This window comes from Zingiber officinale, chromosome 8B, assembly GCF_018446385.1.
Source record: "Zingiber officinale cultivar Zhangliang chromosome 8B, Zo_v1.1, whole genome shotgun sequence".
Lineage (NCBI taxonomy): Eukaryota > Viridiplantae > Streptophyta > Magnoliopsida > Zingiberales > Zingiberaceae > Zingiber > Zingiber officinale.
Genome location: NC_056001.1, coordinates 17,735,126 through 17,750,834, shown reverse-complemented (window position 1 = coordinate 17,750,834; position 15,709 = coordinate 17,735,126). Strand labels below are relative to the sequence as shown.

At 35.7% G+C, this 15,709-nt stretch overlaps 2 protein-coding genes across 5 annotated transcripts in view; one reads left to right on the top strand and one right to left on the bottom strand.

Moving 5' to 3' along the window:
* Positions 1-9,806, bottom strand: part of LOC122014982 (callose synthase 3-like) — a 59,063-nt gene extending 49,257 nt beyond the window's left edge. Inside the window, exons 1-10 of one of the 2 annotated variants that reach the window (XM_042571564.1) lie at positions 9,645-9,806; positions 9,323-9,540; positions 6,084-6,184; positions 1,500-1,624; positions 1,328-1,421; positions 1,105-1,215; positions 904-1,020; positions 717-809; positions 537-628; positions 245-371 (exon numbers count right to left, since the gene is read on the bottom strand). In XM_042571564.1, the coding sequence (XP_042427498.1) occupies positions 245-371; positions 537-628; positions 717-809; positions 904-1,020; positions 1,105-1,215; positions 1,328-1,421; positions 1,500-1,624; positions 6,084-6,184; positions 9,323-9,536 (1,074 nt within the window). In that variant the 5' untranslated portion in view covers positions 9,537-9,540; positions 9,645-9,806. Of the gene's footprint in view, positions 1-244; positions 372-536; positions 629-716; positions 829-903; positions 1,021-1,104; positions 1,216-1,327; positions 1,422-1,499; positions 1,625-6,083; positions 6,185-9,322; positions 9,541-9,644 lie in introns of those variants that run through there. The other variant, XM_042571565.1, reaches the window with a different exon arrangement.
* Positions 9,807-10,953: 1,147 nt separating this feature from the next.
* On the top strand, positions 10,954-14,340 carry LOC122017201. 3 transcript variants are annotated; one of them, XM_042574755.1, is made up of 4 exons: positions 10,965-11,103; positions 12,269-12,361; positions 12,531-12,651; positions 13,954-14,340. In XM_042574755.1, exons 3-4 carry the CDS (start codon positions 12,573-12,575, stop codon positions 14,061-14,063), a joined length of 189 nt encoding a protein of 62 aa, XP_042430689.1. In that variant the 5' UTR covers positions 10,965-11,103; positions 12,269-12,361; positions 12,531-12,572; the 3' UTR covers positions 14,064-14,340. The 3 variants fall into 3 exon arrangements, with proteins under 3 accessions (XP_042430687.1, XP_042430689.1, XP_042430688.1); XM_042574754.1 differs by having other exon boundaries at positions 12,269-12,380; XM_042574753.1 differs by lacking the exon at positions 12,269-12,361 and having other exon boundaries at positions 10,954-11,103.
* Positions 14,341-15,709: the final 1,369 nt, after the last annotated feature.

Here is a 15,709-nt window from a genome sequence, read left to right as displayed (position 1 = left end):
AAAATAAAACAAAATAAAATAAATGAATCACCTAACCGGTCTAACACATACTCCTATGCAAACTCTTTTTTTTCTTCAGTTGTTTAAAGCAAATAGCACCTACCATTGACCATTTCAACAAAAGACCAAATTAGTTATAAAAAAAAATTATTTGATCTTTCAGATCAGGAACACCAAACTTAGCAAAAAGGTAAAGAATGACGATAATCTAGTTGCTTCTGGAAAGTTCTTCCCAATAACTTACATGATGATAAATGTAGCAAAGACACTCAGGCAAAAAACGTAAATTCGCAGCTTCACCCCATATAAGAAGGTAGAGACCCATATAGAGGAGCTTCCTTTGTTGCACTTCCTGCTGGATGGCTGGCAACCTGAACTTGAGGGGAGATATTAGCGCAGAAATGAAACAAAAAAACAATTTTTAACATTTTTTTAGCAAGCTTTAATACTGTAACCATTATTTTGCGACAAGGACAGATAAAGATGTGTAGATGCATTCTGTCAACAGTAGGCTAAGCAAAGTTTCAGAAACTCACCAAAGGCTACTCTTGCGGTCCAAGTACTTGCACCACTTTTTATAGTTTTTAAATAACTTCTTCATAACCTCATCCAAGGCACGGTCATCCAACTATCCATGAAACCAATAGAGTTATGCCTTAGGAAATTATAGATAAGCTCGACTCTTCACCAAACAAAATTTGAAAAATAATGGGAACCTTTGGTTGTTGGTCAGGCTTTAGATTTTTACGAATGTGGACATTCGCAAGCAACAAAATGAGATGCTCCCTTTGGTTGGAGACATTGTCCTTCTGCACATGCAAAATATAACTGCCATGCATTGTTCAATTCAAACAAATGAAAACAACATGAAGAAAACTGAGAGAAAACTTCCTGACTTCTCACCTGAAAACCAAACATTGATTGAAGCCAGTCAAGAATATCCTCATCTGCTTTCTTGTTATGGTCCTTTGCCCATGGTAGGCCCCTCGTATTCCGAAGAGCTTTGACAGCAGCTTGAATCTACAGAAGCCAACTAAGAAGATTACATTATCTATAAAATCTTTTCTGCAATCAAAAGCAATTCTAAATGAATGGAAGTACAACCTCTGGATATAACATAATTGCCTGATTTGCACTATCAGGGTCGAGAGGGAGAATATTGTAAGGTCCAAGTGTTTGTTTTTTTTCCTCAACTTTGTGGTGAGTTTCCAGTATCTAATTATGAAACAATAATTTAGGGCATTCAAAATATATTTACAAAACTGAGCATACTGATAATGGAATGCATGGGAAGAAGGGAAACTAACAAAAAATAAGTATTAATTACCTCATCATCAACTTTAATGGCATGGGTAAGATTGACAGCTTTTAAAACCTCAAATAATATTGCAGCAGTTTGGTAGGCTTTAGTAAGTTTAGCACTGATGGAAAAAAGAATAATGGAATAATTGACGATAAACAAAGTCAAGCATCATAGTCACACTTGTTCCCATTCTCACCGATCAGCTTTATCAGCAGCATTTTGAAGTTCTTGAATATATCTTTTGTAGTATTGCTGATAAAAGCTTTGCATTTGACGTGCATCACTTTTTTTCATTCTATCCATTAAAGTGGGATCATTCTCCTACAAAATTTATTCCACAAAAAAAAAAAATAGTGGATCTACGATATAGCCAATTCCATATATCAATTAACAGTTTTAAGAAAAAACGCAAAGCAAGAGAAAGTCTCTAGAAATGAAGCAAAGCTTGATAAAGTGAGAACAGTCTCACATTCATACAGCATAAGAAACTTTTGTCTTGCATTAGCTAAGGTGGGAACCTTTCATGATAAGGTTCAACATGACTCACACAAAGCAGGTAAGTCATTTTATTATGCCATAAGTGTGTGCAATAATGACAGCATAAAAGAAAATATGTAGCAATCAAGCAAAGTGCATTCAATCAGGGTTAAAATTTTGTCCCAAACAGGGGTATTGATCCCTGGATTTGGAATAGATGTGTTGTTGCAAATACCAAGAGTGTAGATACACGGTGCTGGTCAAACCCGATCAAAAAGAATGCCACAAGTATGAAACTCATAGTTTAAATCTCATATCAAACCATACCAGGTAATATGGTTAACATGTATTATTCCAATAAATTATTGAAACTCAATACTACTCAATACATGTAAAATATCTTGTGTCGTTATCTTAATTATGTCATGCATGTTACAACATATTTCAAGATTGAATTGAAATAATGTTTTTTAGCTTAGATTGTATATTTCAAATAGAACACAAAATTTGATCTTAGGTACCTAATTGTGTTCTCTTCTTTTTCTTCTTCATATCCTTCCTCCCTCCCCTCTAATTTGCCACCAACACCATCCGTTGGAACACCACCAAAGTAGTGAACCAGTATCATTCCAATTAAAGGTAGAAACTCCAACACAGTTCAACATTTTGTACCTTGATGGAGTTTGCCACCTGCATTGCATTAAGATCCTGGAGTTGACTACATTGCATCAACATCTTGGAGTTGCCACTTGCATCACTGAAGTCCAAAATCATGCCATTGCATCAACCTCATCTCACCATTGACACCGTAATAGAGCAAGCATGCCTAAACTAGAAGAATAAGACAAGTCACCACTGTCAAAGAGAAGAGGTGGTGTTGATGAGAAGAAAGAGCAATGTGCAGTTATGTCATTGTGTGGCATTTCTTGGTTGGTTTTCAATGCTGTCGAGAAGAAAAGGATAAGGAGGTGTTGTTGAGCGTAAGAGGAGAAATAGCAATGTGTAATTTTGGCATTGTCTAGCATTTGTTGAAGCATTTGCGACCAGATGATCGATGTGGTAGATGGGGTGAATATCACTTTATCTACTACTCAGTGTTAGAGAAATAAAATATGTAGTGGGAAGTCAAATCACACAAAGCAAATCCAAAGATACAAGCTTTTAACGTGATTCAGTAGCCCTCAAGCTTCTATTCCATGACCTATGATCTCTTAGTGGATTACTCCCAAAATTTTCTATATTTTCTCCTTCAGAGCAACACCAAAGGTGTAGAAACCTCTTACAAGATATTCATAATTCATACAAGATAATCACAATAGAAGTATTAGGGTTTATATTAAGCTGAGATAAAATGGTATAATATTAGCGTGTAAGAATGAATCTATTATTATTCTATTTTGTGGCCTTTGGAACCCATTAAATAGCCTATTCCTAAAAATGAATCTTTTTCCTCAAAACAAATCCTTGACTCGATCTTGCTATGCTAACGCCCACCAGTTGACTAATCCTTTTAGGTCGTTATCTGATCCATCCATTAGAGCTTGTTGAAATCATCTTCCTAAAGCATCGATGGATTGTTCATCAACAGCATTAGTAGACAAGTCATGACTATTTCTAAAAGTTTTCACAAGTGATCCAATAGTATGGGCTGTCAACTGAGTGTGTTGGCATCCATTATGAGTGTCTAACATGAATATAAAGGGGTTAAATAAAGAGCTTGAATATATGAGAGCTAGGATGATTCGGGATCGTTGAATTGAACTTGTGAGGGTGTCAGCACCAAAGAAAGAGTGTTAACTTCGATCCTGGAAAATTAATCCCAAGGGAAACCACAATAAGCCTGTTTGCCCCTTTCCTTTGACTCTCTACTGTTTCATGGCTAATCTTATACCTTATTATTCGTTGCATAATTGATGCATGAGGGAATCCAAAGTATTCAAATTTGCATCTTTTGGGTGTTTTTAATTAGTTATCCGTTAATTAAGTTTAGTTTGTTTTTTCTTAATTATATTTAATTTTATCTTAAATCTTAGGAAACTAAATCTTAAGGAATAAGTCCTATTAGTTAATTTATCCTAAATCTTAGGGAATAAGTCTAGTTGATTATTTTTCCATTTAGATTTTTTTGAAGGTTCTGAGAGATATATAAACCTATGCTTAGATGATATTTAAAACAAGTTATTTTAATATTGAATCAATTGATTTCAGTTAAGTCACGTTACGACTACATCTCTTTTTCTTTACGCTCTTGATTTCATAATAGGTTTAAGCCTAATTTAGGCTATTCCCTTTTTCTTTTTTTTTTGTTACTTCTCTCTTGTTTTCTTGAAGGGGAGCCTTGGTGCAACGGTAAAGTTGTTGTTTTGTGACCAAAAGGTCACGGATTCAAATCAACAACCTCTTGCAAAAAGCAGGGTAATACTGCGTACAATGGATCCTTCCTCGGGACTCCGAGCGAGAGCTTCGTGCACCGGGCTGCTTTTTTTTTAGAAGGGGAGCCTTGGCGCAACGGTAAAGTTGTTGTTTTGTGACCAAAAGGTCACGGGTTCGAATCCTGTAAACAGCTCTTGCAAAAAGCAGGGTAAGGCTGTGTACAATGGATCCTTCCCCAAGACACCACATAGAGGGAGCTTCGTGCCTGGTGCACCTTCTCTCTTGTTTTCTTATTAATCCCTCTGCAACGTCATGCCCCAGAATAATATGCATATTTTGCTCGGTGTCAATAATCCATGCCAATGCATAATTTTGTATACATATCAATGTGACTGATATACTTATTGTGTTTAGAGTTTAGACACACTAGTTAACATCCTGCTAAGCATGGTATATGTTGAATATATTATTTTTATATAGCAAATCATGATGCATTATAGATGGCATAGATGTCATTATAGATGATATAGGTATTATTGTGGTGTATTCTCACCATGATTAAAGGTTATAGTCTCTATTTATGGACAGCCTTAACTAAGCTTGCTAAAATGGAGTCCCAAGCTAAGTAGACAAATAATACACAGACCTTAGTTTTGAATTCAAATTAGACTAGGTACGATATTAATTTTCCCAAATTAGAATGAATACCTCTTGATTTAGGGGAATAAGTCCATCATGAGTTCACTGTGATATGAATTTTATTCTAGTAGGTTTTAGGCTCAAATCAAGATTGATTTAAGGCCAAATTGATGAATTTTAGATGAACTGGAAGTATGAGTGTCGTTTGGCAATTTTATGGCACGCTCTGTATGACGGCACAAGGAATGTGTCAATAGAATTGCTGCATTGCCAAAGTGAGTTTTCATAGGCTTGCGAAGATAGCTTATTAGAGGTGTGATAATTTTATTGATATCAAACCCAAATTTGGATTAGTTTTTTGTGAATTTGATATGATAATTTTAGTAAATGTACTGTCAGAATTTTATACATGCACTCCCCTCTACGATGAAATAGACTCCTCAAATCAAGCACATAGTTGATATTCAAACAACCCCTATATACCGAGGTATTTAATTCATTGGAAATGATTTCCGAAGGTTGATAATGCTTTGATAACAAAACATGAACTTCAACAATTCAACACATTGATCTCGATCTACTTGAGGTGATGCAATAACAAACACCAAATTCATCTTCTCCAAAGGTGACTGATAGTAATCCACTTCGCACCTATACCCTACACTATAGAGCCTAATTTAGAAGGCCTTATATCTCTGCTCAACGAGGTAGAGATCTTCATGGTGGAGGAGAATAATGCATATCAATTCAGATTTTACATTTTGGTAGTTGTTTATTTTGGTGTCAAGAAGATTGGTATTTCTTAGTTTGGTAGGAATACCTTTGATTTTGGAAGCGATTTAGTGAGATAATTCCATTTTCCTATTTCCATTTTTTGCTTTCTAGTTTTATCAAGGCTGAGTCTATAAAAGTGGTGTCATTCGTCAATTGGTAAAGAATCAGGCATAAATAACCACTCACTTTCACCTCACTGAAAATGACCATCGGATTAATTCAATGATATAAATTTTCTCAATCGAGCAATCATATGATCACCTTGATTGATCTGTAAAGTACTTCATCTCTTAAAGTGGCTCCACCAAAAGAAATCTATCTAGTCTGAATATCATGTTTGTGTTCTAGAAAGTTTCATATAAAGAGAAAATCTAAATATTGACATTATTAGAATTAAATACAGATAAGTAGATAGCTATATTTTCACCAAAGTTTAGAAAGAATGCTCATGAATCAAACTAGAAGAACTTCCACAATCAAAGTGATCATGCATAATTTTGAAGAATAGGAAATGAACCCTTTCTAGACGTTGCAATAGAGCAGTCTTGAATTGACGAACACCACGTCCACTTGATGTTGGATCTAATCTATGAGCCTTTTCAAATGCATAGAATCGACCTATTTCATCAAAAAAGATAGAAGGAAAAAAATTAAAACAATCCAGAAAAGGACTCGCAAATATACATTAAGGGTTAATCTTCACTTGCAACACATGATGGTCTGAAACAAGTATATTTGCTTCATATTTAGGAGCAATTGAACAGAGAAAAAAAAGTTAAAACACTTACTACAAGTCCTAGTTACTACACTAGTCATTATTAGCATACCTTCCCTAGAAAAAGTACAATTGACGTAGGAAATGTGACAAACTTCCAAAGTTTCACTCTATCGAAAAAGATATAACAGTAGCACTTAAGTCCTTCGTAGATGATTAAGCTCATAAAAGATATCTGCATGAGTGAGCTTCAAGTTCTCAAACAGTAGTGCAATGCCCAAGGGCTACCACCTAATGTCCTTTTTAGCAGTACCAAATGTCAAAGAAAAAGACAGATGGTTTACAATATTTCTGATTCGATTATTAATAAATAACCTTTATCGGGCTATAATGCTTATAACTTTTCTATGTTTCTAGTATATGGTTGAAACAGAATGCATTTTCCCTAATATGAAAAAGAATTTCAAGACTTTGATCTTAAAAGCACTACAATGCATCACATTTCTGGCATACATTTTTTAAAACCTTGATTTCCTGCCATATCCCAATTAAGGTATACCCTAGAAGTCACAGATCAAACATCAACTCTATCTTATCAATTACAGAGAAGTATCTCTTTTCAATAACTTCTCCCCTTTTCTCTTCCATTTTCCTAGATTTTCATTATTTACAAACTAGAATGGAATTGTTTCCATCAAGTCAAAAGGCACTTCCAGTATGAGCACAATTAAAGGTCTGATGAACTAAACTTCAAACACTATTGTTTTTGTTGTTGATAATCGACAATGCTAACCTTGTTAAGTGTGATTAAAATTTGCCAAACATAGTTAGAAGATGAAGAATCACAATGATTGACCTTCTTGAGTACGGAGTTGAAGTCTATGTCAAACTATGGCTGGGGCATTAGAGAGCAAACCTACTTGCTAGCTGACTTTAAGGTTTGCCATGTTAGCTGAATTGAAGAGAAATTGTGGCTTCAGATTCATCCTCTATGCTTTATAACCTACTAGTGTTGTGAAGACCATGTTATGTCAAGATCAGTCAGCTATTTTTTCGACATTTAAGGTGGAACAGACTAGATGGGTCAAGGAAAGTTGATGGAATGACAAAAAATTGTCTCATGTCAAAACCTACCAAGTCAGGAAAATCATTGACGCCCTCCAGGACACTGATCATGTGCACACTTGATGTTTAATAGTGGTTCAGTTGCCCTTTCGGACACATTTTCAATGGTGGAAATACCTAGGGAGAGAACTAGGAAAGCAGGGGCAGGGAAAGAATTTTCCAGTGTCTTTGGGATGAAAAAGAGGAAGAGAATTTTTCTCTCTCCCATTTGGCTTCCATCTAAATCAAGTGGAAAACTTATGCAACTAAGGTTGATTGCTTGATAAAATTAAAATAAAAAAGTAATTGCTAATATTTACTTCAATACTATTATTCATTTTCATATATTTTGTGAAACAAAATTACTAGAATAATTTTTCCCTCTTTCTTTCCCTGAAATGAAATGATAAGAGAATGTTTTATGTGATTCTATCTCCTCAGGAACATGGAAGAGTAGCTCTAATATATTTTTCTTCTTTCTATCTTCTATCCCTGGTAATATTTCTTTGTTCCCCAATTTCTTCCGTTCCTATGAAATGCAGTCTTAGGTTATGTGGTGATGCAAGATATGTTAGGACCGAAGGAATTTTGATCTCCACAATGGTATAATACTGTCCACTTTGGACCTAAGCCCTCGTAGTTTTGTTTTTGGCTTTACCCAAAAGGTCTCATACCATGGAGATATTTTCCCCTTATAAGCCCATCAACTTTCCCATGTGTTTTCAATGTGGGACTTTGTTTGCAACCAACCCCAACAATCCTCCCTCAAACGAAGGACCACATGCCCCCTAAAGCGGAAAACCTATCCGTTTGACGTCCAATCCTCGACCCACCAGGTCTTCCTGCCTCTCGGTTCCACCAACCTACTAGGACTTCCTTGCCCCTCAGTCCACTTACTAGGCCTTCCTTGCCTAGCCACGACAATTAAATCTTCTAGCAATCCGAGTTCTAATACCAATTGTTAGGACCAAAGGAATTTAGACATCTCCATAATTGTATGATATTGTCTACTTTAGTTCTAAGCTCTCGTGGTTTTTTTTTTGGCTTTACGCAAAAGGTCTCATACCAATGAAGATATATTTCCCTTATAAGCTCATGATCTTTCTCAAATGTTTTCAATGTGAACTTTGTTTGCAATCTTGCAACCCCAACAAGATCTTCCCTTATAAGGCATGTGAAATTATGATTTTTGCAAACCGAACTAATAGAGCCCGCTAACAGCATTAGATTAACAGAAATTCATTGTTACGGGAGAAAAGTCTGGGTGCAATTTGTTGGCTACGACTATCTTCTACTCTCTTCCTTATTATTGATCTTGTCTTCCTGATTTTTTTTTTTTTGAAAAAAATCTTTGTCTTCCTTCTAACCCATGGCTTTCCAACCATCTTGGGTTTCATATAGATTTTTTGTGCATCTTTCCAGTGTCTACTTAGTTATTTAGGTTCTGATGAGTGATGAAGGTTAGACTGAATTGCATAGATCAACTTGTATTCCCCTTAGAAATTGGTACCAAAGCTATACAAGGTGCTTTCAAATTTTTGATGCATTATAAGTACTAATACTCCAGAAACAAGTAAATTGACCTTCTAAACTATGAACAAATATATACACTGCTTCCCCAACAAGAATAGCTTAGCAACCCATCCAAGAAGCTTGATATGCAAGGTGATATAGTTTATATATTCCAGAAACAAGTAAATTGGCTTTCTGAGATACGAACAAATATAGACACTGCTTCCCTAAAAAAGAATAACGAGAATAGCTTAGTAAAACATCCAAGAAACTTGCAGCAAGCACGAACTCACACAATCAAAGCAAAACCTCAAGCCGATGTTATTTAAGTATCAAAGAAGCTATGGCTTGAGACGGGATCGACTAAGACCTACGAAAATGAACGATTTCGAACAGAAAGAGTAGTGCAAATTGGAGAGACTCACAAAGATAAGCGACACGACGATCTTCCTGCTCGACCTCGTTAGCGACTCGGAGGATGGGCGCGATATCAACGAGCGAAGACGGCACGAGCTCGCTATCAAAGATGGCCTCCCCGAGATTACCGGTAGTTTGCGTCCGCAGTATCCGCCGCTGCAGCGGCTGTTGTTGCTGCGAAGGCATCTGCTGCGGAGGCGGCCCTCTCCGGGACGAAGACATCGCCCTAGTAATCAAACTCAAAGAACACGAATCAACAAAGAAAGTGATAAAAATAACTACAAACAATAATCGAAAAGGGAACTTGAATCAGCATCAGCACAGGATTACCCGCTGATTTTGTGTAACAACAGTCACCGATCTGACACTCTACAGAGTGATCGGAGGCAAGGGAGAAGAAAGGCGGTGTCAAGTTGAGCTACCGAGGCAGTGATGTGTGAGAGAGGCAAAACTTTGGAGGAAAAAGAAAGCGGAGTGGGAGAAAAAGGGCAAGTAGCAAATAACTTTGAGCGGACGAGTAGGATTGGTCGACGACAATGGTGCAGTCTGGGCTCTGATCCTACCTGTAATTACTATGCTGCCCTGATTCGTTTTTGATATCGTAACGGTCCGTCGGCTCGCATTTAAGACATCCGGGCAATTTACTGAACGGCTGCGATTTCGACCAGCTTTAGTCGTTCGGCCTCGATTGAGCAGCCATTTGATGAAGCGGTCACTTGGTCGAGTAGCCATCTGACCGCGATTCTGACCATGAAATCACGGTCAGTCAACTGCGAAATTCCCCGAGGTTTTCTTTATAAATTTTTTCACAATTTTTTTTTTTTGCCTTCAAATTTAGTTTGAGGGCGGATGCGTATTTTAAAAAATCAATAATAATTTTAAAAACAAGATATGTAATTTAAATATATAAAAATTACATGTACATAGTTTGAATTATCATAAAAATCCTGTAGCAATATCTTATGTCTTATGTTTTTAGAGATACAAACGAAATAAGTCAAACTTAATTATATTCAAATTTATTTATTTATTTATTTATTTATTTATCAAATATATTTAAATTTATTTTTTTAATCATAACAAATTCAAGGCAAGCTTGAATATTTTATCGAGCCCAATCAATAGTATAAATATCCCATGACAGTAACATAATTATATTCCATTTATTTATTTATCTATCAAGCATATTTAAACTTATTTTTAAAAATCCCTCGATCAATAGTATTGTTATGCTTAAAAAATAAAATATTTTTTAACTAACATATGATTTAATTTTTACTATTATGTATTTTTAAAAATTTACTTTAAAGAGTCACATTTACAGAATCAAACACTAATATAACGTTAATTACTAAAATGTTTTATGTGATTAAAATTAATTAAACGCTCAAGTTTTAAAATAATATAAAAAATGTTAATTTTTATAATTAATATACTTAATGAACATGTAAATTTATACCATTTATTTAGACATTTAAATGTGTCATTTTTAAATTATATGTTTAATTGAACCAAATTATATCATATTATCAAATCCTGGCTCCTAATATTGCTCTTTCTCTTTCCCTAGTCTCTCTCAAATAAATAGTTCATTTAAAATCTATATCTGGCTAATTTATTTACATACTCGGGCCGATTTAGTTCCAAGTAGCCGAAACAGCTCGGCCCATTAATTTCAAGGGTTTTACAGCCATTAGCCGAACACCTTGAGAAGCAAATAAGAACCCGAGATCCCGGCGGCTATCAACTTATCAATCCTCTCCTACAACAATTAACCCTGCTTTAAGAGGTTTGATCCCTCTCTTACTCAAATCTTTGCTCACAATATTTAATTTCGGCATCAAGTTTCACTTGTTTCATTCCAGATTCACTTGTTTCGTTCCAGATTTTATCTTAATCCTACCAATCATGTCTTGTTCTCCGATTTGTAGTTTTCAAAATTCCACTTTTTCAATTGTGAAGCATAATTTGAAGGCTTAGAGGCAGTTATCGATGTATGAAAATGCCCACTAAGTTCAAAAATTGTGCAAAATAGGCATCGTCTCCTCGTGAAATAATTTTTTTTCCTCTGCGTCGAAGGCACTACGAAGAAAGATTGAAATATTTTGCTCTAGTTTTAGACCTATTTTTAGTTTGGAATGATTTTCATAACTCGCAAAAATGATCTTTTTGCATCAAGCCAATGTTTTTGCCATGAGTATGCTTGTAGACTTCATTGCATAATGGAATTGTTATACATTATTTGCCCGTGAATATGCATGTAGACTTCATTGCATAATGAAATTGTTATACATTATTTGCCCACGAATATGCTTGTTGACTTCATTGCATAGTGGAATTGTTATACATTATTCGTTTGTAATGATACTTGTGCCAGCTTTCAATGAATGTTGCTCCGAAATTGAATAATGCTTAATAAAATTCAATAGCAATAACTTGTTAACAAATGATGTTAGTTCAAACTCAAGAGACTGCATTTTATTAGTATTTGGTCCGGCCCACCACATAAAAATGAGAATCGGGTTTCACTATAAGGTAACAGCCACAACCTCTCTTTGACACTATGAGCCTCCCAACCTCCCCTCCCCACCTGCTCCGCTTTAGCTCCACAAACACGGTCAATGAACCTACTAGTTGAACTCCTTTTGGTACCTTTTCCTCCAAATCCTAGTGAATCTGGCAATGAGTCATAGCCCTTATCTGCCTTAGTATCTTTGGCTGGCTTCCCGACTTCGTCACTAACATCCACTTGAAATCCTAATCCTGACATTGTTCTAACCTTAAATTTCCATTTTATGCACCTTTTACTATTTAAAATTTATGGTTAATTTTTTATGAATTGGTGTTGATCATGGATTTGTTATTTATGGCTTAAGATGTGTGATCTGTAAAATGCTCTAGTACCTAATCAAGACTTACAAGCCATGAAATTTCAATTGTAAACTTGTAACTAGCATGGCGAGAGCACTCATCAGCTGCAGTGAAGGGGCTAAAGTTTGATACATCAAAATCAGTAGTTTTTTTAAAGCTTTCCCATTCGTCTGAAGGCAAGTTTCTCCTTGCAGGGTGAGGCGAGGATTTTAATCCATTGTAATTTTGATGTAGTATTTTATTTCGACCTTTTGGTCATTTCACCTCTTGTCAACTCAATTCTTTTGTTCCTTATTATTTACCTTAGTTATGCAGTTCATGGTGGAGATTTATTTTACTTGTTAGGGTTTAGATCCAAGTGTGAAGGTCGCTCTTTCTTGGTGTGGGATGTCTGGCTCAAGAGGGATTGTGGGGGAAAAATGGTCGCAGAGGATACTTTGGTTGTGTGCTATCGGAAGTGCCATCAGTAAGTTACCTGTTCTTTATTTTGAAAAATGCTAAAACAAAAGCTAACTGTAGTTCAAAATAGGAACTTTCAACTAGCAGCATGTGTAGAAAGACTAGTTGCTACCAAATTCCGGTCTTTTTTTCCTACCTATTTATTAGTCAAGTACTATTACAGTTTTGAATCAGATTGTATGTTGGTTGATAGTAGTATATCAAGAGTGACAAAAGTGACAATAATATATCAATAAAGCTACTTCATTGCTCTTCCCTTTGTGTTCTTTCATGGCTATATTTATAGAAATTTATGCCATTGCAAGATTGGCAAGCTGCAATATCCTGATATATGCTCTTGCTTTGGACTTGTGGTATATCATTACCCAAACTATAGATCCCTCCTTTGCCTAATTTAACTTGGAATTGTACTATGTGTTAAAGCATGTTGTGATGAATTTAAATGGGTTGTACTCATTTAATTGTCTAACACTTATATTTTCTACTTTTATTAAGAGTATATCAATTAAAAATTAATCTATTTTTTTTACTTAAATTTATGTCAAGATATAGTTAATTGAATTTTAATTTTAGAGAAACAAGGCAAAAAAAGAAAAAATAGTTGAACATAATGCGTCAAGGTTTGATAATTTATTAGAATGACATGATTTTGACTGTATCGGCTATGAGATTTCAATGCATGCTTTAAATCAACTAAAAAATTAGATTTTATATAATGCTTGCCACTATCAATTGAACCACATGACCTTATGTATTCTAATTTGCTCATACCACCACGAGTGAATGAATATATGCTGGTTGGTTATGAGAATTGCACTAGCATTTGAAAGAATTAAGTTTGCTACAAGAACCACGGCTGCTTGAGCCAACTTATTTTCTTTGTTGCTCATTTCACTCAAATAAATCAATATTTCTTAATTTTTGGTGGTTAGCCTGTGAATTTAGAGTATGATTCTTGTAACATTTTAATTGGAAGATTCTTTTGTCTTAATCTTAGATGTTTTCTCCTTGGTAGTAAATCTATAGATCTTTTTGAATATCTTGCTTGTATGCTTTGTCTTTCTTATGTGTCTGGCTTCCATAAAATCATCTTTTAAAGCTAATTGTTTATTTCTTCAATGATTTTTTCAAAGTTCGTCATTGGCATAACCCAGCGAATAATTTTGGTGTGGACTTGTGCGCCATGACCACAAGATTTTTGCATAGCCTTCTTTTAGCAACTTACTTTCTTGGACTGCGTGTCACCATTTGCTGTAGTGTTGTAATGTAGCTTAGCTGAAGTTGTGGTTTTGACAAATTGTTGCTCTAGGCTTGTACTTCGTGGGTGTCGAGAGACAAACCCAGAATCACTTACGGAAGATGGCTGAGGGCTTTGATGATATAGATGATTCTGAAAATTCTGGAGGTGATGGCACTTGAACTGAACTGCTGTTGACCCAAAATCTTGACCAAGCTTTCGATCAAGATCCAATATTGCCGTTCAAAAGGAATGTGTTCTGAAAAAAGTGGGAGAAATAAGCATAACTTACTCTCTTCTAGTCTTCTTTGTTCCACCATTTTACAAAATGTATAAGTTCTTGCAAAATTGTTGGTCGGGTTCCACCTGAAGAGAGTAAGCACATAGTAGCAGTAGATTACTTTGTCAACTTCTGATTATTATTATTATTATTATTTGAATAGGTTCACTTATGCAGGATACCCTATACTGACACTATACTTGCAGGATACCCTATACTGACACTATATCTATACAGATCTTTTAACTCAAATGGAAAAGAGAATAATTTATTGATAACATGCGTCATTGACACAAAGCTATACATCCTACAAAAGAAGGCTAATAAACAACCATTATGCTGATGATTCTATGTGTGTGTATCTTTTTTTTAACGCCTATAGTAAATTGGCGTAATTTAAACTTTGATCATTCAAATTGAACAACTCTTTTTTTTTTTCATTTCATCTGTTAGTTGGAAGATTGTATTCTCTATATTCTTCGATGGTCGGCATGCTAAATATCCTTACATGGATGGACTGCATAATTAATCTATTGCTGGAGATATTTGGGATTTAGTCGAATTTAAATTATATGAAATTAAATTTAATTTATCTGTCGAGATTAGTTGAGCTGATAATATCATATTATCAGTAGGGGTTGATTTTTGTCAATTGCTGTTCGCGGAGTGGTTGAGCAAGTAGAATGTCTGCACAGCAAAGTCTGAGTAGCCTAGCTCAAGTGGCTATGATCGAGCGTCCGAGTGTCAACCAGATAGTACAGCCGGGCAAACGGAGAGTTTGACTGGGCCGAGCAAGCTGAGCGGTTGGACAATTAGACTGACCTAGCAGTCAGGCCGATCAAAGAGAGCTGCCGAGCGAGCGAGTTAGCTGCCAAGTGAATTGGAGGTCATCTGGGTAGAAAAGATGAGCGGGCTAGAGATCATTTGGGCAAAGAGGCCAAGTAAACTAGCTGTCCGGGCAGAAAGGCCAGCGAGTTAGCTGCCGAGCAAACTAGAGGCTAAGCAAGTGACGTGAGCGGCCAAACGAATAGAGAGACCAAGTGAGGTGGCTGAACGGGCTCAACTCGGGCAACAATGTGCTTGCCGTATGTATATCTCTTCAGAGCATTCAGGTGAACTTTGATACGTTGAAGTATAAGTTCACAATTTTTATCGTCGCACGCCTCTAGAACCTTTTGTACAACGTAATTACCAAACTGATTCTTCATCATAGCCTGCAAAGATGAGATTGCAACAGAGTTTATTATATTCTTAGCAGTTTACTTCGAGAAGGCAGCCTGAGTACCCACCTGAAGTGGTTCATTTTCGTCGGTGGTACCAAGAAGCTCATCTATCAAGATTTGACGTTCCTCGGGGATGCCATAAGTCAGACACTTCTCAACGACAATATTCTTGCTGGCTCATCTTAACTATATGTCCAGCAAACTTGTTGATTATAGCCGATCGCTCTTGCGGTTTACCGTATTGCAGAACATGCTACCAACAAATAGATGGTCAGATGTGTTGATAAATGATTTAAAATTAATAATTGAGTTAGTGGATTGATGA

What these genes read in the sequence shown, in the direction of transcription:
- LOC122017201 (XM_042574753.1), top strand. Translation starts at nt 12,573, where the DNA reads ATGTCTGGCTCAAGAGGGATTGTGGGGGAAAAATGGTCGCAGAGGATA. An exon ending in TGCTATCGGAAGTGCCATCA is followed by an intron (nt 12,652 to 13,953) that starts GTAAGTTACCTG and finishes TTGTTGCTCTAG; the next exon opens with GCTTGTACTTCGTGGGTGTC.